We start from the raw sequence: 26,411 nt of genomic DNA on the forward strand, positions 1-26,411 counted from the left end.
GGCCACCATCAATACTGCCCTTCTCATCCTGTGTGCTCACAGAATTTACCTTATCCCTACGTAGAACTGGCAAAAATTTCTAAAATTTTCACTTGCCCAAGAGAAACTACAATGGTTGAAGATACAATCTAAGTGATATCACTTGAATAGTAAATTCTGAGCTATGTATGAGTGCTACACACACATCTCTGAATTTCCCTAATGGTGAGAACCAGAGCACTGGTAGAGCACCTACAGAAGTTATAACGATACTTGCATGGGCTATTCCTTAATGAGACCCATTTTAATGCAAGTTTGAGTTAATCTAGAACAAGTCACAAAGATTGAGCTAAGGGTCTGAGTGCTCACTGTGTCTCAATATTTTGGCTCAATGTTGGTGATTTTCCATTTAAGCCACTATTCCCATTCTGGCTTTTTGCTGGTTCATTGGCAATGGATTTTTCTGACTAAGATGGCTTCAAACTGCAATTCTCAGATCTTGACTTTCTGAGCAGCTAGGATTATAGATATGAACCACTGGTGCACAAAGTACCATTTTTTCTATTCTATTATTGTCTATCTTCTGATCACAAATTATGCATATTCTTCCTAGAGACAACCTATAATCATTGCTATCATAATCTCCCCAAGCCCTAACCTATGGTTGAAGTCCAAGATGTCATGATCTGAACCAGGTCTTCATGCAGACAAGGCTACCTTGACCATAAATTAAGAACACAAGAAATGAGATACACCACATACACACAACAGTGCTACAGGATAATACCACATATATGCCCAGAATAAACAGGAGATTCAGGGTAATTGCTGGCCCATAGCAGTTTTTAAACTCAGCCTGCACATACTATATATGGTGGATAAAGTCTGGCTCTGTTAGCATTTGAATTAGGGTGATTTCCTGGTCCACAGAAGCAGCTAAGTGGCCAGGCCTCATTGAAAGCTTTGGAAGTCAAACACAGAGATGGGTAGGTAAGTGGCAGCCTGTTCTCACTCTCTTCTCCTCCCAATCTCTGATTCTAGACCCTGAGAGATACTAGCTGCACAAGTAAACAGCTTCCTTTCCCCAGTCCTTTCTACAGACTTGCATCCACCCTTCCTAGATTCTAAGATTTCTCTACCCATTGTACCCTGACAATTCAACACACATCAGGGGGTGACTTATTTCTGATTTCTAATTGCAATGTAGAGGATTTTATGGATCCAAATACATTTAGATGCGTTCCAATTCATTTAATAAGTTCCTTATTCCATAATGCTCCTATGCAATCATGCTATGACACTGAATCTTCACAATGGCCAGTCAAACTACATACTAATCTCTGTCTTTTATAGCCATCACCCTGAAACTGAGACTAAAGGGAACTTGTCCAAGTCTAGACAGCTAAGAGGTATCAGAGCTCAAATTTAAATTTAGGTTTATTTGATTCCCAAGTCTGTTCTTGTAACATTTATTTTCCTTTTATGAAAAGTGATGTGGTGGGGACATGAAACTTGTCTCTTAAGGGAAATACTTTGCTTATGATGTAGACTCTTCTTTTTTTTAATCGTGGCTTGAACTCTGGGCTTGAGCGCTGTCCCTAAGCTCTTCAGCTCAAGGCTAGTGCTCCACCACTTGAGCCACAGGACCACTTCTAGTTTTCTGGTGGTTAATTGGAGATAAGAGTTTCACAGACTTGCATGCATGGGCTGGCTTTGTATCAGGATCCTTCAACCTCAGCCTCCTGAGTAGCTAGGAATACAGGTGTGAGCCACCTGATCCCAGCGGCTTTGATAGACTCTTATGATGGCTAATTCCATAGTCATTTTGCTTAGATTGAGGAGTATAGCTCAGTGGTAGAGAAATTGCCTAGCATATGTGAGACCTTGAGTTTGATCTTGAATATCACAAACGCTGGATATTTATGCCTCTTATGAGGTGGTCAGATGTTATTTCAGCATACCTGAGAGTGAGAAGCCAGGAAAACAAATGTCAAATGTCAAGACTGAGAAAATACAAGTGTTACAGGGTAATTCTTCGGGTGTCTTATTTCGTCCAGACACAAGGTTGGAATTTCCACTGCTAGCACCTCCACATCATTTGCCTGAGGCCTTTCTATTTTGGCCAGAACCTACTTTATCTACTCACACAGCAAGCCCAAAGCTCTGCAAAGTTAATTCCCATCCCTCAGCATTCCTGGCACAATAAGTGATGGAAATGAATATGTAAATGTCTGGTTCTCTTGTCCTTCAGATGAGATAACTCTGATATATGTTTTCCTCAGCCACATCAGTGTCATCCAGAAAGATTAAGCTGTGGACACTCGGTGACAACCTGTTTTACAACACAGTCTTCATCAGCTGTCTGCCTACAGTTTCTTTACGAAGTCATCACTTAACACTCATTCGTGATCCAGAGTCTGCTTTTAGATAGCTCAAATCCAGCGAACAATTACCAATTTTGAATGACAGTGAATCAGTTAGGCTACGGACCATACGCCCATGTTACATGTTTTTGCACAGATCTTTATAACACCTTGAGATGAGTATTACATTTGGTCTATAAATAGAAAGTGAACATCCGACAGGTTAATTAACCTCTCTGGAGATCACACAGTGAGATAGTAAATCCAGAGCTAATATTCAAACCATAAATGATTGCAATGTATCTTCCCATTCTACTAAATTGTGCAGCTTCTCTCCCTAGGGAAAGTGGATGAACACACACAATCCAGTAAAAGAACAATTGACTGCTAAGATGACACATTATATTGAACACTTCTGGGCAAGGCTGTCATCAGATTTGCACTCTACAATTACTTTCTAAAATTCCTTTCAGTTGTGTTATCAACACACACAAAAAAACCCTGAACAATATTACAAAATTCAATTTTCCATAGATTTTCTTTCTCCTTGATCACTTCTTCATACATATCATGTACTGAAATAAAAATGAGGCTAATAGCATAACAATGTACCACAATGTAAAAGCCCCCATGAAAGATATGTGGCTTGCACATAAATCTTTGGCACACATAGATTTCTGAAAGAAAATATGTCATAAAATACCAATTAAGTCTTCACTGAATTTTTGTAAGTCAATACAAACTATTAGGAGATGAAACCATACAGCATTCAAAGTGCTGAATTTTAAAGTTCTTATCAGCTATCACCAATAAAGGAAGGATATTTAATAGGCAACATTTGAAATCTGCAAATTCAAAATTAATCCAAGCCATGTCAAATCACTCAAATGTATTTTAATAGTTAACAATGGCTTGTTGAACTTCAAGTAATTCATACTTGTTCTGTCATACTTAGCATTAAGAAGTTCCCGTACGCCAAAACTTTTCCAGTTGCTAAGAAATGCTGGTGAAAACAAGCATCAATCTCAATTCTGACTTCACTGACATATTTCAAGGTTGGTTTCATGCTTTTTTAAAATATGTTTTAACAATATGTGCATAAAGACTATTCTAGAGGCTGAGATGTGACTCAAGTGATAGAATACTTTCGTGTAGCAAGATGGACAACTTCAGTCAAAATCCCAGTACCACCAAGTGAATGAGTGAATTAATAAATAAATAGACACTAGTGGTTCATGCCTATAATTCAGGCTGAAATATGAGGATTATGGTTTGAGGTCAGTCCAAACAGACAAATCCAGTTATCTCTCATTTACAAAAAAAAAAAGTAAAAGTGGAAGTAAGGCTCAATTAGTAAAACACCAGCCTTGAGTGGAAAATGTAAGAGACAGCAGCACACAGCCCCTGAGTTCAAGCCCCAATATGAGTATACAAATAGAGATGGGAGAGAGGGAGCGAGGGAGGGAAGAAAGGAGAGAGGCAAAGAGGAAGGGGTGGAGGCTGGTAACTTTTCCATCCATTTCTTTACTCTTTATAAAATGAAAAACAGACCAGCTGCAGTGGACAGTGACTAACACCACGTTTTTAAGGCCAGCAAAAGCAGAGAACAGTTTGAGAGAACATTCTACCTCATCAAGGAAGAGCTCAGTTCGGTGGCGCACATCTGTTATCTTAGCTTCTGTGCAAGCTCAACATAGATGGATCATCCTAGGAACTAGGCCAGGTAGGAAGGTAGGAAATGAGATCCAGCTTCAAAGCTCAAGATCAAAGTCCAGGGCTGGTGTTGTGGCTCAGCAAGAAGAAAACCTGTCTAGCAACTGGGGGATCAAAATCAAATCTCAATGTTACCAAAAACTAAAAATGAAGAACATATTTGCTAAGAATTGCTTACTGTGAGATGCTCCATCAGCAGACCCGAGAACCAATCTAGCACATTTTTATATTTGGAAACTGTATTCCTCACAGACAAGGCCAGTGACAATGACAATTCCAATGACCTGGCTGATACAGCCACCTTCATGTGCTTTATAGTTTCTTTTTAGTAATATTACCTTTATGGCACATAGATACAAAGAGAAAATGTGATATCTTTGTTTTGATCTCAAATTATTCTTACCTTTCTTCTGAACCTCCCTTACTGGGGAGGGGTAACTGATTTGCTTTTTTTTTTCCTTAGTACAATTTGTTTTCCTGTCACCAGGTAATCCTACTCTCCTCTCCTAACCTCTATTCCTAATGGTTTTTGGTACATGAGGAGAGAAGCATGTCTTCCTCAGCTGCAAGGGAGAAGAAGAGTGGTGGAGGTCTTAGACCTGAATGTCCTGACCCTTACTCTGGGCACTGTTACTTGTCTCTATTTTCTATGCTTCTCCCATGGGATAATACTCATGTATATTTCTTTCCTCTATGGTCAGAGACTGATGGTCCTGAGATGGTCTGACCTTAGCTTTCCACTCAGCTCATATGACATCCTTCCTTAATTCCCTAAGAAGCATATCTATCAATATGCCTCTGCCTCCACCCATATCAGAGAAGAAGCCTGAAAGAACAGGGTACTTAACTGTCATTCTTTGGGATAAGTAGGCCTCTGAACCTGCCCTGAGGAGCTCAGTCCAAAATCTCTTTTACCTAACATCACAGAGCCATCACCTTGCTATTGATAGGGTGCCTGGGTATTTCTGAGTTCTATATGGAAGGGCTGCTATCCTCAAGACATGCCTGAATCTCAGGCACTGAGAAACTGAGGGTGTGACTTACAGCTCTTTCTTCTCTGTCCTCTCATCTCCCCATTATCATTGTATGTGTAGGTATCCATAAAATATGCTTCAGAATATTTTCTCTGTCCTGTGGACCAAGTCCCATGATCTTAACCATTTGGGATCACTGAGTTTTATTAAAGGGAAACTAAAACTATTTTAAAAAGCTCCATTCTAAGGCAAAGTCTAGGTTATGAAACTATTATTTAGCTTGAAGCTGTTTTCTAGACTGCTGGAATGTAAACACTCTGTGCCTTCTTCTTTGTATTCTACTTACAAAAGCTCCTAATCTCTCCTCCAGAAGACTGGTGGTTGAAAAAGGCAAAGAAACTCAGAAAGGAAGCCAGAGGAAAACACAGCCTTGTGTTTGAAAAAAATCACTATTTACCACAACCAAGAAAGGTAATCAGCTGAGATACCCTTCAGCAGATGAATGGATCAAGAAAATGTGGCATATATACATAATGGAATTTTACTCATCTATTAAAAAGAATCATATTGTATCATTTATAAAGAAATTGAAAGACTTGGGGAAAATTAGGTGAAGTAAGTGAGGCCCAAAGAAAAAAGGTTGCGGAAGCTACATTTAGCTTATAAAGACATTGGGTGTTGAAAGAGGTGACATTGGTCAAGATTCAAGTTATATATAAATTATTTGTTAAATGGTAACTCCTATATACAATTATTTAAAGATAATTGTGTTTGTTTGTCGTCAGGCTTGAATTCTAGACCTGAGCACTAGCCCTGAGCAATTCAGCTCAAGGTTCATGCTCTGCTACTGGAGCTACAGTGCCACTTCTGGTTTTCTGGTGGTTAACTGAAGTTAAGCAACTTTCATGCCCAGGCTGGCTTTAAACTGTGATTCTCACATCTCATCCTCCTGAATAGCTAGGATTACAGATGTGAGCCACGGGTGCCTGCTTTTTAAAGGCTCACATGTGGGGAAACTCCCAAATTGGATTGTAGTGAGAATTTGAGAGCTCCCTAAAACCCCAAAGAACTGATTGCAAGTGTAAATAAATAACATTTGTTAATAGTTCTTGTTAGGTGGGCCTCTTTACAGTCCAAACAGAGGCAATCTATCTCATTGTCACATAAAATCATAATCATCTGCAAGCTTGAAACACTAGAGATAGAATAGATGATGACCACACTTGTTCAAAGGAGCAAATTAGCCCAGTGCTGGTGGCTTATAACTATAATTTTAGATATTCAGGAGGTTACACTCTGAAAATCACAATTCAACACAAGCCAGGGCAACAAAGTCCACAAGACACTTATTTCCAATTAATCACCAAGAAAAAGCCAGAAGTGGACTCAAATGGTAGAGCAATAGTTTGTTTGAGAAAATAAGAGACAGAGCCCAAGACCTAAATTCAAGCTCCAAAACCAGCACATTTTTAAAAAATGCTAATAAGTAGTGTAGGAAGTAAGCTGTAGATGATACTATGAGGAGACAAAATGGAACAAAGAAATGATATTCCTAAGAGACTATGTTTTCCTAAACAGTAACAGAATAAAAAAGACACAAGAGGGATTAGGTGCTGGTAATTCATATCTATAATCCTAGCTACTCAGGAGGCTGAGATCTGAGGATCATAGTTTGAAGCTAACCCGGGTCAATATTAGGACTTCCCAGGAGAAGAGCCCTTTCCCCCTCTCCCATAAAAGACAGCAAATAGCTGTACCAGAAATCACATACCAGAAACCACTAAACACCTAAGTGTCAGTCACCTGACTGTGAGTCAGTAAAGGACTCAAGACTCCAAGGTCACTCATCCTGAATCACCGCAATCACACCTCCTTCAGACAGTCAGAGGCTCCTCAGGCTCAGAAATCACTGTCATTTCAGTTGTAGTCACACCTCCCCAACTTTCCCTACATAATTCCACGCAATCCTAAGTTCCCCCTCGTTTTCTTTCCTGTTCTCTCTCTGCATGCCTCCATCTCTCATGTGGGCTGGCAGTTTCCTCTCCCACAATAAGCTCTTCTGCCTGAGTCATGTGATAGTCCCCTTTTGGCAAATCTTACATCTGGAAAGCCCATGAGACTCTTGTTTCCATTTAACTACTAAAAAAAAAGCCAGAAATAAGAGCTGTGGCTCAAGCACTGCAGTGCTAATCTTGAGCACAAAAGCTTGGGGACAGCAAGGGTCCAGAGTTCCAACACCCAGGACCTACACACACACACACAAAAATAGACATAAGAGAACGAGAGAGGTTAGTGCTCACCTGTAACCTCACCTTCTCCTCAAATGGTGGTATGGTCTAAGACTAAGCATGGTAAAAGCAGGAGACCTGATCTGAAGAAACAAAAGAACTAGAACTTTATTACACTCAAATGGGAAAGCTTTTGTCTGGCAAGCCTGAGCCCCTGAGTTAATTCTCAGTATCTGTCCCCTCATCAAATCCTCAAATACACCAGAACACAAATGTAGCAATCTGAAATCCTTCAATGAAGGGGTAAATAGACTTTATGAGTATTATATTAAACCAGTGCTCATAATGCTAAGATATACACTCAGAAAAGCTAAACTTGTCTAGGAAGTGTTATCATTTGAGTGTCTGTCCCCTCTAAAACCTATGAGGAAAATTTAATTGCTGTTGTAACATTACTAGTGCTGGAACCCTTGAGAGGCAATTAGGCCTTTCTTATGCATGGGGAGGCTGTTATTATTAAAGGTTAAGTTCCACCTTTCTCCTCCCCCACATCTTCTCTTGGGATGAAACATCAAGAAAGATACCATAAAATTCCAGAACAAAGACCTAGCACTTAGAGCACAGAACTGCAATAAGAAATTTCTGCCCAGTATAACTTCCCTGTTTTGTGTATTATGTCATAGCAGCACAAAATGAACTAAGACAGGAGGCAAGTAAATTTCCAAATAGTTTATACATTTTTCTGATCTTAACAATTTTTAGCTATAAGTTCACCTTTTAAGTTTTTTGCTTCTTACTCCTCTTGATAAGCATGGAATAAAACTTACCATCTCAACCATTTTTAACTTTTGTTCCATTAATGGGATCTGAAATAAGAGCCAATTATCTGTCACTTAGCTTTTTCACTTAAGGCTGGTGCTCTACCACTTGAGCCACATCTCTACTTGTGGCTTTTCTTGTGGTAAATTGAAGATAAGAGCCTCATAGTCTTTGCAGTCCAGGCTGGCTTTGAACCATAGTTCTAAGATCTTAGCCTCCTGATTCAGCCCCTGGATCCACTTTAACCATCTTTTCTTTTGTTGTTGTTGTTGTTAGTCATGAGATTTGAACTCAGGGTCTGTGCACTGTTCTTGTGGTCTTTTGGTCAATGACAGTGCATTACTATTTGGAGCCACAGTGCCACTACCAGTTTTCTGGTGGTTAATTGGAGATAAGAAATTCATGCACTGTGCTCAGCCTCATAAGTAGTTACAATTACAAGTGTGAGCCACCAGCACTCAGCTTGACCATTATTAAGTGTAAAGCTCAATAGCATTAAGAAAATTCAAGAGGGAAGATATGTTCACTTGTCATAACTATATATAATACCCAGTCCTGAACCACAATACTACTCCTCAAAGGAAGGAAAAGAAAGGTAGATAGGAGAATAGAATACCTATCTATAATTTTGAACTTCTGAAGCCTGTGCAATTACAGGGCTTGGGGTTGGTTTTTGTCTTAAAACTGTATTCTGTTGTAGTTTTGGATTTGCTTTTGTTTCCAAAAAGGAGAGGTAGACAAAAAATACCTACCTATGATTTCACACTTCTTAAGTCTATGCAACTATAGGGCTCTGGGTGGGTTCTTGTCTTAAAATTGTGTTCTGTTGCAGTATTGGATTTGTGATCTGGTATATTGTATTTGCTTATTTGAAATAGGAAAAGAATAGGGGGAAAACAAAATGAGGGGAGGGGATAGAGGGAGGAACATGGGAACAAAAACATGAGAAGGGATATCAATGTGTGAGAAGTAATGCAACTTCTATCTGGTGAATAAAACTGTAACCCCTCTATTAATTACAATTAAATAATGTTTTAATTTTTTAAAAAGATTTAAGTCCTGGATATGGCTATTCATGAGCACAATGAGGCTAAAAAATGATTAATGAAGGAATTCATGGAATCCTCAAAAAGAAATCCAAATGAATTCCAACAGAAGCAGAAGGTGTTCAATGACAATACAGCTACTGAGCTAAAAGATTTGAGAGAACACTAAAAATCAAATTGAGAAAGTAAAGAAGTCCACACAAGTCTTAAAGCAAAGCTGCAACAAAGAAATTGAGTCATAAAAAATAACCAATTAGAAGGCAAAGAAATAAAAAAATTAAAAGGTCTTAATAGCAGATTATATGACACAGAAGTTAGAATCTCTGGAATTGAAGGTAGTCTAGACTATAGAATATAAACAGGTAATTATTCAAAACAAATCCAAGAAATAAGATAGAGCCCTTCAAGAGCTTCAAAACACAATCAGAAGGCCTAATATAAGACTAATAGATATTGAGAAGTGTGTATAGAAGGAAGACAAAGGGATAGGAAATATATTTAACAAAATCCAAGCAGAAAACTTTCCAAACATCTGAAAGGATAGGCCTATTCAGATGCAAGAAAAGATTAGAACTCCAAACAGACCAGATCAGAACAGGACATCCACTGCTACATTGTAATCTGCACAGGATCAATAGGGGCCAAGGAAAGGATCTTTAAAGCTGTCAGGTAGAAACTACCTATAAAGGAAAACCAATCCAAGTAACTACAGATTTCTCAGCAGAGACCAGAAAAGCAAAGAGTTCCTGGAATGAGTTATGCTACACCTTAAAGACAAACAACTACCAACCAAGAATAGAACCTTATATATCATCTTGATCAAGAATCAACTCCAAATGGATCAAAGACTGCAATGCCAGAGCAGATACCCTGAAAATTTTACAGGAAGGGGCAAAGGTTACACTAGGTCTCCTTGGCACAGGCAAAAACTCCCTAACTAAAGATCCAGAAACACAACAAATCCAAGAAAGGCTGGATAAGTGAGATTGAATTAAATTTTAGCACTTCTGAATAGCAAAGGACATAGCTTGCAAGATAAATAGAAAGCCCACAGATCAGGAGATCTTCAGTAGCTATACAATACATAAGAGCCTCATATCAAAAATATACCTAGAACTCAAAAAATCAGCCCCTACAATAACAAGTCCTCAAAGTAATAACCACCCCCATTAACAAGTGGGCTAGACTGGAACAGTTCTTTGACAAGGAAATAAACATGTCCAATAAACACATGAAGAAATGTTCAACATCTCTGGCCATGAAAGAAATGCAAGTCAGAACTACATTGAGTAGTACCTCACCTCGATTAGAATAGCCATTATCAAAAAAATAATAATAACAGATGCTAGTGGGGATGTGTCCAAAGGGAAACACTACTATACAGTTTGTGGGAATGTAAACTTGTTCAACCACTCTGGAAAACAGTATGAAGTTTCTTCCAAAGATTAAACATAGAGCTCCCCTATGATCCAGAAATCCCACTTCCAAGCAATTACCCAAATGACTATAAACAAGGCCACACTAAAGCTACCAGCACAACTACGTTCATTGCAGCATTATTTATCATAGCAAAACCATGGAATCAACCCGGATGCCCATCAGTGAATGAATGGATGAAGAGAATGTGGAATATATACACAATGGAATTCCACACTTCCTTTAGAAACAATGTCATTGCCTCATTCGTAATGAAATGGAAAGTCTTGGAAAAAATTTTATTAAACAAAGTAAGCCAAACCCAAAGAAACACAGGTTTCCCTCATTTGTAATAATTAGTATATATGTAGGAGATTTCAAGTAGAGGATCAGAATAGGTCAGAAGCTATGTCCATATAAGCATATAAAATGATGTCAATCGAAATGAACTCCAAGATACGAAATAAGAGCTTGTTTCTTTTTTGTTTGTTTGTTTGTTTTTAGTGTATCATTTGCAATTATTTCTTTTTTCTTTCTTTCTTTTTCACTCTGGATTATTCCCTGTGGTTATTGTTTTTTTAAATTATTATTTGAGTACCCTTTGTCTTGGATATAAGTTTATCTGATTGGGAAATCACTGAAAAGGAGGCAAAGGAAATTCAAATTATGAGTTGGATCTGCAGAACATTTTCACCTTGCCAAATCAAATTTATATGTCAGTTGAATTTCTATATCAATTCCTCTTCCCCACTTCCCACCTCTAGCCACTAGAAATCCCCATCTCCCATTCCATTTCTACAAATTTAGCCATTTAGGTTCCTTATATGAATGGAGTCATGTGATTTTTTTTCTTGGGAGTGACTTGTTTCACCTAGCGCAATGGCATCTAGGCTAACCTTGTGACTCCATGTGGCAGTGCTTTCCTCCTTTGTAAACAGTGACTGATGCTTCGTTGGGTATAGGTCCCACATTTGTTTTTTCATTCCTACATAGAAGGGCATTTGCTATGAGAATGACTGTGGAAAATGAGTTCCATTCTTTCAGGTAAATACTCAGAAGTAAGGTTTCAGGAGCAGATGGCAGCTGTAGTCTATATTTCTATATTTAATTTTTATATTGTTTTCTCCCTTTGCTATTCTACCAACAATATCCAAGTGTTCTAATCTGTCTGCACCCTCACTGGCACTTATAATCTCCTGTTATGTTTTTCTTTGGCAGTACTGAAATTTGAACTCAGGTCTTCATACTTGCTAAGTAAGTACTCTACCATATGAGCTATGTCCCAGGCTCTTTCAGATTTAATTTGTTTTTCATGCTTTTGCCCTGGCTGGCCTCACACCAGAATCACCTATTTTCATCTTGCACATAACTGTTAGTGCAGGCATGTGCCACTATAAATGACTTGATTTGTTTTTTATTTTTTTATTGTAATTAGTAAAAGGGTTACATGATATTTGCCAGATAGAAGGTGCATTAATTCACATACGTTGATACCCTTTCACATGTCTTGGTACCCATTTCCCTCCCCCCCACACCCCCCAACCGTCTTGGTTTTCCCCCCTTCCCTATCAAATTTCAAATATCCAAATACAAATAAATTCAATATATCAGATAACAAAGTGAGATACTGTAACAATATGAGATAACCAAGGGACAGCAAAGGACATGAGAGACAACATAGTACATTAAGGACAACAATCATTCATTATATGGCTTTTGTTTCAATATCCTGGAGGTCCTTTCAATTAGCTTCACATTATATGGCCTTATGTATCCAGATTTTGCTCTATTGCAGATCTCTGCTAGTAGAGCCCAAGGTTTCTACTGATTATGACGAATGAGGGAAACCATTGAGCCTAAGTTCCTTTGAGTCTGGCTTACTTCACTTAATATGATTTTTTCTAAGTCTTTCCATTTCCTAACAAATGGGGCGATGTCATTCTTTCTGACAGCAGCATAGAATTCCATTGTGTACAAATACCACAACTTGTTGATCCACTCATCAACTGAGGAACATCTAGGTTGGTTCCATATCTTTGCTATGGTGAATAGTGCTTGATTTTTTATTTGCCAGACCTAGGGCTTGAACTCAAGACCTGGACACTGTCCTTGGGCTTTCTCAAGGCTAGAGCTCTACTCTCTTGAGCCAGAGTATCACTTTCAGCTTTTTTCTTGTGTATGTGGCCACTACTGAGGAATTGAACCCATGCTTTGTGCAGGCTAGGTGAGCATTCTACCACTCGGCCATGCTATGGGCCCTTAAGCAACTTAATTCTAAGGTGGGATTACACTAATTGTTTTGCCTGGGCTGGCCTCAAATTGTGGTCCTCTTGTGCAGCTGAGATTGTAGAGATGCATCATCAACATTTGGATTTGTGTTTTTCTCTTGGTTAGTGATGTTGAGCTCTTCTGCATTAATTTCTTGGCCATTTGTACATCATTTGGGGAGAAATACTCAACTGAATCCTTCTCTCCCTTTTTTTTGTTGGTCATTGTACTTGAACTCTGGATCTGAGTGCTGTCCCTAAGCTCTTCAAGCCTCAGCTCAAGGCTACCCCTTCAGACACAGTGCCACTTTCAGTTTTCTGGTGGTTAAATGAGATGAGTTTCACAGACTTTTTAGTCCTTGGGCTGGCTTTGAACTGCAGTCCTCAGGTTTCAGCCTCCTGAGTAGCTAGGATTACAGGTTATATGAGTTGCAGGGAACCTTTTATATATTCTAAATTTTAACTCGTCAGATATATGATTTTCAAGCATTATCTCTCATCCATTAATTGCCATTTCACTCTGTTGAGTGTGACCTTGGAACACAGAAGGTTGTAAGTTAGATGTAGCCCCATTTGTCTGTTTTCACCCTTGATGCCTATGGTTGGCTTCATATCCAAGAAATCATTACCAAATCCAATATCATAGGACTTCCCCCCACCACACACACTATTTCTCTCTTCTTCCTTTCCTCCTTCCTTCTTCCCTCCTTTTTCCTTCCCTCCTCCCTCCCTTTCTTTTGATTTTGCTGAAACTGAGAGTCAATCTTCAAACTCAGATCTTACCTGATCAGATGATGCTCTATCATTTCAGCAAGTTTTTTTTTGTTGTTTTTTTTCTTTTTTTTGCATTCCAGCTTTCATCTTTTTCAGGTTGTTTTAGAAACAGAATCTAATGGACTTCTCTGCCAGGGCTAGATTTGAACCATGACCCTTTGGATCTAATATATTTTCTAGCCAGGAAATGTGAGTGCTTCAACTTCATTCCTTCATAGATATTTTATTTTTCCCATAAAATTGTTTGGCTATATAACGTCCCTTGAAATTCCATATTAATTTTAGGAGATTTTATATTTTCAAGCATATGCCATTGGGGTTTTTGTTGTTGCTGAAAAGCACTCTCACTTTGAACCAAGGCTCCACTTCTGGTTTTTGAGTAGTCAATTGGAGACGAGAGTCTCCTGGGGACTTTTCTGCTGGGCTGGCTTCAAACCATGATCCTTAGATCTCAGCCTGCTGAGTGGCTAGGATCACAGGTGTGAGCACTGGAGTTCTGTGACTATTATTTATTATTTTTTAATATAAAAGAGTGCTTGACTTTCAAATTGATCAGCAAGAAGACTGTAGGCTGTAGAAGAGACAGCAGGCATCCCCTTTTTGTCAGTCTTACAGCTCTAACTATCCTTTTTGCCAACTCCAAATGCTTCCATGTCTTATTCTACAGAACACTATCATTGCACCAACAGGAAGCAGCAGTAAAGATGTAGGTCACATCGCCCTCATGTCTGGGAATCACCTCCTGCAGCCCAGATCTGGCTTGAAGCACTCAGCCAACATAATCACAGGCTGGACAACTTTAAGCAAAAGACACACATGAGGATTTGTCATGACACCCAGCTTGGGTAGAGGAGTGCCTGCCACTGTGTGAGAAAGTCTTGATATCATAGCCACTCCTCTTAGAAATCCCTTTGCTTCATTTCCTCCACAAATCTGCAGCCTCCTAAGCAAGATATGCTAGCGACTAAAGCAAGAACAGTTTCGGTTCCCTAAATGCCCCAAGGGTAAAATATACACCTGCCTTCAAAGCCCAGGGAGGTGCTATTCCACTATCAAAATGCCATGGAAAGGAAAAATATTGTCTCCTACACTCTACCAGCTCCTTTTGCCTTCTCCTTTTGTGCTGTTCACTTCAGTTCTGAGCAAGAAGAATCTTAAAAATCAAGGCTTTGTTCCAGTTTCACTATTAAGAATGATAGAAGTGAAAGGTCGGCTTATTTCATTATGTGATGGATTTGTTATTTGGATTGGAGGATTAACTTAACCTAGGCTGTATTTTAACACATACTCCCCATAGAGTTCCATGCTTATTTATTCATACTCTCAATGCAATAAATATTTATTGATGGAGAAAGGTAAGAAATCCTTGTTTCAGTGTACCAGCTACTTAGCATAGCTCTCTCCATCCATGCTTACAAACACTGTGAGGTGTTGAGCATCGTGAACACAGCTCCATTGAGCTGGTAAAGGGAATGACGTTCAGACAAGGGGACCTTGTCGTGTCACAACCTGAACCTTGATCAAGATGAGATCAAAGTTCAGAGCTCTGCCACTGCCTCAGCAAGGTGACAAAGGACACAATGGCCAAGATGCCCATTTGTCAAAATCTTAAATACTTCTCACCAATAGATTTTTCAAGAACTTGTCATTTTGATGTGTTCCTGTGTAGATTTTTCAATTATCTTTTCTGCTTTAAAACTCTGTTAATCCTTTTTCAGAATGGCAGGATTTCCTTTCTTTGTCTACATTTTTAAATTAATTTTGAGCCAATTTCTTTTTTCCCTCTGTCTTTTTGTGGTAAACATTGAAACAGCTTGAGTATTCAGTAATGAGAGATTAATGAGGACGCATTTCAGAATCCAATGTAAGGACTTGGAAATAATAGAAATGGCCTTGTGAACCAACCATGAACAAGCCATAATCCCCAGATCTCAGCCTCCTGAGTAGGATTACAGGTGTGAGCACTGGAAAATGAGTCAGATGAACACAAGTGGAAAGCCTGGCCTACAATGAATGAAAAACAACTAAGTAAAGCAAAGCTCTATCCACAATCTTCTTTAACATCTGTTTTTCTTTTCCACAGAAAGGATGCTGTCTCACTACAGAACATCCAGATCGGCAGAACCAATCTGGAAAGACTCTATTATCTACCTAATCATGCACAGCTGATTTTAATCCCTGGGCATGTATTTTTCAGTTCCAGTTCCATATGCATAAGTGGATTATTACTTTTCAACAAAATGGACTCTTACTGTACACACTATTTTATAATCAACTGTAATTTAAATAACTTAGCATTTGCATTTTGTCAAGTAAATTCCAAGTTCTAAATATTTAATGCATTCCAAGATTTCACTATTACTACTGAGAGAGAGACAAATAAAAGTTGTCTGGAAAGACCAAAAATAAAAGTAGAAGAACCCCTAAACAGCTATGTATAGGAGCAACCAATGATTTAAAATGTAGGTGTTTGAGGAGTTGGGTGGCATTGAGAGAGATGGAGGAGAATGATGAAAAAGGTGACAATGAACAACAGTCCTAACTACTCCAAGAGAATGCCAAAGGTATTGAGAAGGCTGGCTGTAACCCCCCCACCCTACCTTCTTGCTATCATTCATGGACCAGCCCTTGTGTTCTCTGTGCTATTCTGCAGAGACAGCAGAGGGTTTAAGGGCCCTGCTTCTGCTTGCAAGATCAAAGCCTAGGGCTCTCAGGGCCTAAGCAAGCAACATAAGGTACACTGGGGAGACTGGGTACTGGTGGCTCATGCCTGTTATCGATCTGAGCATCTTAGTTAAAAAGCAGCCCAGGTAGGAAAGTTCCTAAGACTCTTATCTTCAGTTAACCAGTAAGAGAGCTGGAAGAAGAGCTGTGTAGCTCAGCCTCAAGTGAAAATGTTAAAGGATAGAGCCACAGTCCTGAGTTCAAGCCCCAGTATTGACATGAGCATGAATGGATGAGCAAGTAAATGAAAAACAAATAAATAAGGTAGGTGGCAGTCAAGGACAGAGACAGTGGAGTTTTTCTGGTAAAGTGGAAAGTTGATCACAAAGGCAAAGTCCCCTTACTATCTGGGTGCTGGGCGCTCATGCCTCTAATCCTAGCTATTCAGAAGGTGGAGAGCTGAGAATTGTAGATCAAAGGCAGCTGGGCAGACTCTTATTTCCAACTAACCATTTCAAAAGCCAGAAATAGAAGTGTGGCTCAAGTGGTAAAGTACAGCCTTGAATGAAAAGACCAAGAAAGAGTGTAATAACCTAAATTAAACCTGGGCACTGGCACCAAAAAAAAAATCCCTACAAGAATGAAAACAAATGCATTGTCCTCTTCTCCACATAAGGATGGATAATTGTAATTCTATCAGTTGGTGCAGAAAGCATTTACAGTGAATGAACCAGAAGCTCAGCATCTACATGGAGAATCTCATTGAGTCTGCCAGTGCACTCTGCAAGGCAGGTTCTGTCACTCATGAATCATAGATAAGGAGCTGGCTTAGAGCTTGTGGCTATGGTTCCGAAAGAGAAGAGCACTCAACAGTGGCCACCTTGATAACACCTCAACCTTATGCTCTAAACAAGTAGGAGAGCCTTACAAATGAGGCATTCAAGGACTATCTCAACATGTTTCCATTCCAAGGGAGGAACAACAAGGGCTTGGAAGAAAGCTGTAGGTAGGTGGGTCTGCAGCGAAGCAATGCATTCACTAAGACAACAGCTTCAACAATATACCTGAGTTCCTTTTAAATCAGTTATGCTGGTTTGCAACAGAAACTGGAAATGAAATGGGGTAAACAAGTTATTGTTTTCATTTGTTCCAATTTTTAATATTGCCAATATTATTTGTAATGCCAATGTTATTCTACTGATTGAAGCTAAAAGTTTTTCCAGCTAGCCCCTACCAAAAAGCTCTGTAGCCATACTTGGTTTGAACTGGTACTTGTTCTGAATCTGTTTTGCTCTGTATGACCCACACTTGTAAGATGCTGGCTGTATATAACTAGGTATTTTTCAGAAGGTAATGAGCCATATCTTTCACTGGAAAGAGTCTGTATTGTTCTACTGTTCTATCATTTTAGGTAGCCTGGCCCCACCCTCCCACCAAGAGGCAACTCCTACTATGCTACCAAATGGTTTCTGACCTGTTTCCTCCCTTGTTTTCCATCCAGCTTTCCAAGAAATAAGCAGAACACTCTAATTAGACCAGAGGAGAAATTTCTGTGGTTTTCAGGGTTAAAAGGAGTCCACAGAGACAACCTTGCATGATATTTTGAAATCCTGACCTCAGTGTCAGCCTGATGCATCAACCATTCCTCACTCAATCAAACATCTTTTCCAATTTCATCATGAGTAGAGTGGTCCAGACCCCATAACAGAAACAATTATTAAATACTAAACAGGAGTTAGGGGGCTGGGAAGTATGTGTTTATTGTCATTCCTGTAAGAGCAAAGGAAGTTCATTCCATATGAATCACGAAAGATAAATAGCAAAAAAAGTGGGCACTAATTCATCATCCTGTCCCGTCAGAGACAGAAATTAATAGTGATTAATCCGCTATCTGTCCACCTAAATCCTTGCACAATATATAGTCACTTTCCAAAGACAACTCATCCATGTAACATTTTATATCTTCTCTTATTTATTTAAGTTACCCAGTTCTTAGATATTTAGGTGTTTCAAAAAATGACAGATTGTCTAATGTGTAAATCATTACAAATTTTTAGCATTAAGAACAGCTCTTAAATGGAAAACTGAGTGTGTAAATGCACCATTTTAAATATATAAAATGCAAATGTGTAAAGGACTAAGTATTTGGGAAAGCATACTGTTAATTAAATATCCCACTACTCTTTCATTCAATCATGCACCAGTTCTTAGAACAAACATATTAAATATATATGAATATATAATATATGTACATACACAGGATCACATGCCTTTTCTCTCATATGTGTATATATATGCATTATATGTGTATATATGTATATATTATATGAATGCCATTTTGCTAGAAGCTGAGGATGTAGTAAATAGATATTCACACAAAATTTAGGTAAGAAAAAATACAGTGACAAATATTTAGGTAAAAAGCTGTGATGTTGGTAATACAGGGTTAATCAAATTGCTTACACTAGAAAAAAATAATGAGCAAGAATAGGAAAGTGTGTGTGTGTGTGCACATGTGTGTGTTTATGTGTGCATATATGCATGCACAGTAGTACTGTAATTGAGGGCCTATGTGCTATCCTTTAGCTTTCTTGCCCAAGGCTGATGCTATACCATTTAAGTTACAGCTGCTTCTGGTGTTTTGGTGCTTAATTGCAAGTAGGAGTCTCACAAACTTTCCTGTCTAGGTTTGCTGGGGATCATGACCCTCAGATGTCAGCTTACTGAGCAGCTAGGGTTACATGCATGTACCACTAGCACCCAGTTAAGAATAGAAATCTTGAAGTAATTTGTGACAGTAACTTTACTGTGTCTTTGGCCCAACTCAGCTTCCCATGAATCACCCAGAGTCTTAATTCATCATTTGGTTTTAACATATAAATTAATTTCCCTTAGTCTTTTCTCAAGCTGAAAGCAGCTTAAATGTTCTGCACGAGTAGACACAAGGTTCACTTTATCACCGTGGGCTATCTTTGTGCAAAGTCTCGTGTGCTGATACTTAGTTCTTACTTCCATGTGCAAATTTCTAAGCAGAAACAGTCTATATGCCATCTCATCTGCCTGATTTCCCTGCTCATAACTAGTGGATATTTTTGTCCCTACTTTATAGATTAAGAATTTGAGGTTCATGGTGGTTAAATTGCCTTTCCAGAGATACACTCTCTAAACAAGCTGCGGTCCAGAATATTTTCTATTCCTTTTTCTACTTTCTCCATTACTATGGCTACTCACAAAAGAACAGCTGTGGGCCCCATGGGTTTGTGAGCTCCCACTTATTCTGACCCAGGGGAAGAAGATAGAGATTCTGCCCAGATAGCGCAGCTAGTAGCAAGCATGCCTCTGGGATACTGCCCTGTCCCTCAAAATCTTTTATTCTTAGGAACCAGAAAGTTCTATCACAGGGGCAGAATCTGTACTTACCTGTATGTCTTTATACACACCTTCAATCACTCACCTCTCCCCCAGTTCTCACCTTCCCACACAAAAGAAAGAGGAAAGAAAGCAGTGTGATTATGGGTTTGTATGTTTTTTGCCAGTCCCAGGCCTTGAACTCAGAGCCTGAGTGCTGTCCTTGGGCTTTCTCAAGGCTAGACCTTCACCACTTGAGCCACAGCACCATTTCAGGCTTTTTCTATGTATGTGCTACCAAGGAATTGAACCGGAGTCTTCATAAATGCAGGGGCAAGCACTCTACCACTAGGCCAACTCCCTGCCTCAGCAGTGTAATTATGCAGTGTGATTATGTAGTCACATCGCAGACCCTCCCTGAGGTTCCTGAAAAGGCAAGCAAATTGCTGCTCCAGGCGACCTGCCTACATTCACATCCATGGCTAGCATGACAAAGGTGAGTTTTGGGGATGTGAACTCTGGAGCTAAAGCCCTGGGTTGTACTCCAGGGTAAACAATGCTCTTCAGATCTCAGAAGGGGAAAACAATCCTGTCTTGCTGAGCATTATACAAAATATACTGGAAAAACAACACCAGGGAGATATCTACTTGGCAAGAGGTTGGGGAGGGGCGGGGAGAGCAGTGGAATTTTGCCTGTGGTGGTGTTCAGATAGATGATGAGGAGAAGTCTTACAAAAAGTGAAGAAGTTAGCCAGGTGCTGGTGGCCCATATCTGTAATCCTAGCTCTTCAGGAGGCTGAGATCTGAGAACTGGGGTTCAAAGCCAGCCTTGGCACAAAAAGTCTGTGAGACTCTTCTCTCCAATTAACCACCAGAAAACCAGAGGTGGTGCTGTGGTAGAGCAATAGCCTAAGCTGAAGAGCTCAGGGACAGTGCCCAGGCCAAGTTCAAACCCCGTAAGTGACCAAAAAAACAAGTGAAGAAGTTGGAGTGAAAGTAAGAAAAGATCTAGGGAGAGAAAAGTTATACAGAAATTTTGTATATCAAAATATTTTGAAAAAAATTATATATGAGAATGTATCAAAATATTCAAATTCGAATATCAAGATTTCAATTTTATTACAACATACCTACCAATCTATCCTATATATGAAGCACATCTTCTATATAAAGTGTCTAAAAGCCAGTAGCTCCTATCTGTAATCCTAGCTACTGAGGAAGCTGAGATCTGAGAATCACCCTTTAAAGCCAGCCTGGGCATGAAAGTTTGTGAGATTCTTATCTCCAATGAATCATCAAAAAGCAAAAAGTGGAGCTGTGGCTCAAGTGGTAGAAGAGCATCCTTGAGGCAGAAAAGCTAAGGAACAGTACCTAAGGCCCCGGGTTCAAGTATGGGGATGAGAGGTATGTGAAAATCTGTGTTTCTGTAGAAAATATTTCTATTCTAGCTTATAAAAATTAGAAACTAAAATTGTACTTCCATTTCCAAAGTATTTCATCCAGAATTACATCGATTCATGAAAAACTGTACAGATGATGGTACTATGATTTCAAGTATTAGAAAAAAATGATTCGTACCCAGAGAACTCTTGATTCTTCATACAATTAAGACACTATTGGATATAATTCATTACTGAACCTTCTCTTAGATGGACCATGACAAGATCATGAGCTACATGGAAGCCTAGAGTAGAGTAAGAATTTTATCTCATCAGTAATATTCTTTGCCACCTTCTTCCATAAAATACAGGTCCACAATGGATGGTCCACAAGCCAGTTTAAGACAAGCATCTCAGTCAATAGATTTTCAATGGCCCCTTGCACTATCTCCTATGAGATCTTGGAACTCTAATCACAGAATTGCCTTATGCTTTTCCTCTTTTTTTTTTTTTAACCAGATCCTGCCTCAGGTTTATTGTTAGAAATGACACAGGCCACTGCCCACAGCCCCCCCCCAAGATGGCCACCAGGGAGCCACTGCAGTCCTCCCGTCCTCACACTGGCAGACAGAGGTCTTCATTGTGGGGCCTTCACAGAGCCCTGGGCACTGTTAGGAGCTGGGGCCTGGGCACTCTTAGGACCCAAGCTGGAGTGACAGCTGGAACCTGGGCCTTGGCTTGCACCTTAGCCTTGGTCTTAACCAGGGCTTGAGCCCTGGTCTTAGGCCAGATGAGCTCTTCCTCAGCTTGGGGTGGGCAATGTAGGTGAGTCACTGGAGTTTGCTGGTGGCCTGCTCAGGGAGCTTGTGCTTATTGCTCACTATTTCGGACTTCACCAGGGTTTTGATGGTCTCGGCCCATGTGCTTATAGCCTTGACATGGCCGGCCTGAATCTTCTTAAAGCCCTTGTTGCGCTTCATAGCATGTTTCTCAGGAACTTGGGGTCCACCCCCTTCAGAGACTCATACCTTTGTGATCTACGTTTATTGATGCCATTTCTGGGACATTTCTAGGACTGATTGTGCGAAGTGTGATTCTTGGACTTGGCTATGTCTGAACTGCCAGCCCACAGGAGCTGATGCGCCTGCCCTACACTTTTCAAAGGTTCATAGCAAAGCATCTTGCACAGTTAGGTGTTATCCCTGCTATCTTCTTAGCACTTACTCTAAGATTTTCAGACAGACCATGTGGTCCCCAGCCTGACAGAGTCCTCAGGAATTCCCATTCAAGGTTGAACCTGAAACTTCTTCACTTACAGAAGCTAGTGAAGTCACTACAGGCTATTGACATATCTAGTACAGTGGGTGCTTGCAGTTTGGGGGTAGGGAGTAGTGAGGATTGACTCAAGACTTCACACTCCCATTTGGCTTTTTCACTCAAAGCTGGCACTCCACCACTTGAGCCATGCCCCTATTTCCAGTTTTTTACTGGTTAATTGCAAATAAGAATCTCACAGACCTGGTTGGCTTTGCACCAAGATCCTCAGATCTCAGTCTCCCTAGGAGCTAGAATTCCAGATGTGAGCCAAAGGAGCTCAGCGAGGGCCGACAATTTTGTGTGGCCTCAACATTCATCCTAAAACAGAAGCTTAACTTTGTAAGACCAAGATCAGAGTAGTATTACCTTTGACACATTTTCCAATGACATACCCTACTCAAATAGTCCAGCCTGTATCTGGCATTTCCAATTTAGAGGCATCACTTCCACCTAGGAGGTGAGGGGCTTCAATTTCTCTCTGCCTCCTTTAAAAAGGCAACTTAAGAGAGTCACTTAAGAGGTCACAGCAGGACTCCTGGAACTTGTACTCCTTTGCTATAGGGTCACCAAGCAATGTTCCCAGCCTGGAGATCTATTTGGATAATACCCTAGATCCAGTGAAGGTATAGGTATGACTTCTTTGTCTCTTCCTGCCTAGGTACACTAATGGATCTTGCTTGTCCCCCAGGGTCCACAGTACTAAAAAACATCCAGAGCTTTCACACTGTATTTTATCCTCCAGGCTTGCTGTAATCTCACCACTGAGGTAGGTCTATAGAGAATGCAGGAAGATGTGTCATCATCTGTGATTGACTTTCTGGGCCTCTGCTGAGGACACCAGCTACCAGGGCTGGTATTAACTCAGCTGAGTTCATTACCAGCCAGAGGTGTTGACTTTCATTTAGCACACCTGGAATGATGTTTCATTCCTCACCCATGATTTAGGAAAATTGATGCCTATTTTCAAATGTCTCGCTCAGAGTTTTAGAGACTGTGTGGCTTTAAACTACAAAGTAAAGTCCAATGCTGGTGGCACAGGCCTGTAATCTCAGATGCTCAGGAAGCTGAGATCTAAGAATCAAGGTTTAAAGCCATCAGGGGGAAAAATATAAGAGATCTTTCTCTCCAATTAACCAGAAAAAAACCCACACACAAAAGGAAAAACAAAACAAAAACAAAAGTAGAGGTGTGGCTAAAGTTCAAGTTCTTGTCTTGAGTTTAAAAGCCAAGCAAGAAGATGAGGTGTTGAGTAACCCCCCCCCCACACACACATACGCACAAGCAAAGTTTAAAAACAAACAAAACAGCAGGGCTAAGGTGGGCAGATACAACTGTCCATTCCACTTTTTCTTCAAATGAAGAGGCCATACTATTCAAAGAATTTTTTTAAAAAATCAGCCATTTACATGAGCGAGAGTTTGGCTACTTTAGTAGTAGAGTGCTTGCCTACCATGTGCCAAGACGTGGGTTTGATTCCTCTGTACCACGTACACAGAAAAAGCCAGAAATGGTGCTGTGGCTCTAGCCTTGAGAAAGCCCAAGGACAGTGCTCAGGCCCTGAGTTCAAGCGCCAGGACTGGCAAAAAAATTGTCTCAATCAGTTGTCAAGTAGACAAAATCTTGCACAAACCACAAGTAGTGGTTTGACACAAGCATCTTTGGTTCAAAATGATGATGTTCTTACGCTATCTAGTGTTTGCTATGTAGCCCAATTGATCCTGGATTCCTTATCTGCCTGCTTCAACCCAGGGCTGAGATTTAAGTGTGTATCACTATGCCTGGTTGGCTGAGATGTAACTTTTCAAAATACTTTTAGAAAAAATGTTAATCATGGGCAACTATGTTAGGAACTCACCTCAGGGTAATAAAAGGAAAGAATGAAATGTTTCTCCACAATGATTCTAATCTTGCCAGCTCTGATCAAAATACCCAACTGCAAGATTGCCAGACCCCGGGGGAGCCCTTCTGTGGTTACCTGACTACCTGTGGAGCAGGGAGAGAATTTCACCTCCCAAGAGCTTTATTAAGCTGTGTGCAGTACAATCCAAAAGGGTTTTGATTCAAAGAGGAGTTGGTTATTCCTAGGGGAGGATTCCTCTTAAACGGTCAACAAATAGCTAGTTAGGAAGAAAGCCTGAATGGCAACCAAAACTTTTCAGAGGAAGGGTACATGCTGGGGAAAGGGGGGAGGAAGAGGCAAGAGATGAAGAAAGCCCTGAAATCCTCAGCTAAAATCAAACCTGGGCACATTGACAGGTCTACTGTGACCTGAATGGGGCTCTCTGTGCTTTATCACCTGTTCCAAGCAATCCAGATCCTCCCTTCCCTGGAAAAAGCTGGTAAGCCTTAAAGAAATAGAATTGAACGCCAGGGAGATACAAAAATCATGTTCGGCCATTGTGTGGCAGGATGCCTTGGGAAGATCACTGGCGTCCCCACGCAGCAAGGTCTAAGGCAGCCCTTTGTACAGGGCTGCAGCGCAGGGGCGCAGTGGAGTCCTGGCTGAGGCTGTGTTCTTGTCCCCAAAGCAGAAGCAAAACTGTCATTTTCAGCAAGCACACCTCTCCCTCCCCTCACCCCCAGGATCCCCGCCAGACCCAACAAAGTAAACTCCTCTGATCTTAAAGTAACCCAAACGAAAGCCCAGAACAGGGGCGCAAAACTCCAGGAGAGCGGGCGGAGGGGGGGGGGGGGGGCTTCCCATGAATCCCCGGGTTGGCAAGCCCGGAGGAAATCAGAAGCTCAGGGAGGACCCCCGCGGCTTGCCAAGGAGGCCTTTACCTTCTAGCAGGCTCTGGCGATCTGGGACACTGTTCATTTCTGGCTCTGCTTGGCCTCCAGCTCCGGATCCCGCTGCCTGGTGATCTGGCCACCCAGGCAATCTCTCTGAGGCGGTGCCTCCTCCGGGACGCGCAGGTGCCAGGTCTGCCTGCACTCGCCAAGCCTAGAGAGGAATGAGGACACCACAGGGTTTCTTTTCCCGCCGCCAGCCACTCTGGCTCCAGGGCATGCTGGCCACAGCCTGTGGCTCTCTATTAATACTTGGAGCGCAGCTAACTCTAGGCTTAACCCTGAGCCTGGTCTCACCTCCTCCCCTCCCCTCCCCAGGCCCTTCTGGGGTGGGGGAAGGATGGGGGGTCACATGCATTTTATCTTGGGGAATCAAGAAGGATCTTTGCCAGCCTCAACCAGGGCACTGAAGGGGCCAGTTGTATGTGTGGCACCCTCCCTCAGCTTCTCCTCTCCAAGCTGGTGCCCTAACACATGAGCAACAGCTCCACTTTTTGGTGGTTAATTGAAGATTAGAGTCCCAGGAACTTTTCTGCCCTGGATCACTCTCAGTGGCACTCCTCAGATCTCAGCCTCCTGACTGACTACCCAGCATTTGTTTGTTTGTTTGTTTGCTCGCTTGTTTATTTGGACAAATCCCCCTTTTCAGGAGCTGACTTGGTAGGCAGAATCCTCCAGCTAAATATGATGCTTCAGCCACCAGCTGAGACAGCCTATTTAGGGTAACTGCTGGGCACAGAATCTCCTCCTCATTCATGCAGTTACCTTGACATTTAAGAGTTGTACAAGTCCATCTCCTTTCCCGATCAGATTTCAGCCTCAGCTTCTGCAAAATTTCAAGTGTGGAACAGGGAAGATGGGTGGACATTTTGTTACCAGACAGTTCTGAGGCAAAAAATGGGTGGCAGATTCAAAGACCCCGCATTTTTCTGGCCTTTGATTAAAATTCCTCAGCACTTTATTTGCTCACTCAAGTCCCCGAAATTTCAAGTTAGTCATATGCCTCTGTAAATTTAGTCAGTGAGCATGACTAAATTACCTTCATCCAGCAGATCTGATATCCAAAAGTGAATTCTCCTACTGACTAGCTGTTGCTACAACAGGAATCAGCAATTCAGGCCATTTCAGTAATGCTATATTTATGACAACTAGATTGTAGAAATGCTAAAAAAAAAAAAAAAAAGACATTGTTTGAGATTAGCTTTCCTTTGGCACTGACTCAGATACCATTTCTTCCAGTAGTAAAGAATCTAGACTTAGTCTTCTAAACAAAAACGAGTTGCTGATGCCAATAATCCTAGCTACTTGGGAAACTGAGATCTGAAAAATCACAG

At 40.7% G+C, this 26,411-nt stretch overlaps 1 protein-coding gene across 1 annotated transcript in view; it reads right to left on the reverse strand.

The window, feature by feature from the left end:
• Gadl1 (GAD like acidic amino acid decarboxylase 1) overlaps window positions 1-26,122 on the reverse strand; it is a 226,650-nt gene extending 200,528 nt beyond the window's left edge. The window contains exons 1-2 of the mRNA XM_090352917.1: window positions 26,117-26,122; window positions 25,069-25,231 (exon numbers count right to left, since the gene is read on the reverse strand). Of these exons, the coding sequence (XP_090209043.1) occupies window positions 25,069-25,231; window positions 26,117-26,122 (169 nt within the window). The remainder of the gene's footprint in view (window positions 1-25,068; window positions 25,232-26,116) is intronic.
• Window positions 26,123-26,411: the final 289 nt, after the last annotated feature.

Source organism: Megascapheus bottae, chromosome 18 (assembly GCF_031878675.1).
Source record: "Megascapheus bottae isolate mThoBot1 chromosome 18, mThoBot2.hap1, whole genome shotgun sequence".
NCBI classification, from domain to species: Eukaryota; Metazoa; Chordata; class Mammalia; order Rodentia; family Geomyidae; genus Megascapheus; species Megascapheus bottae.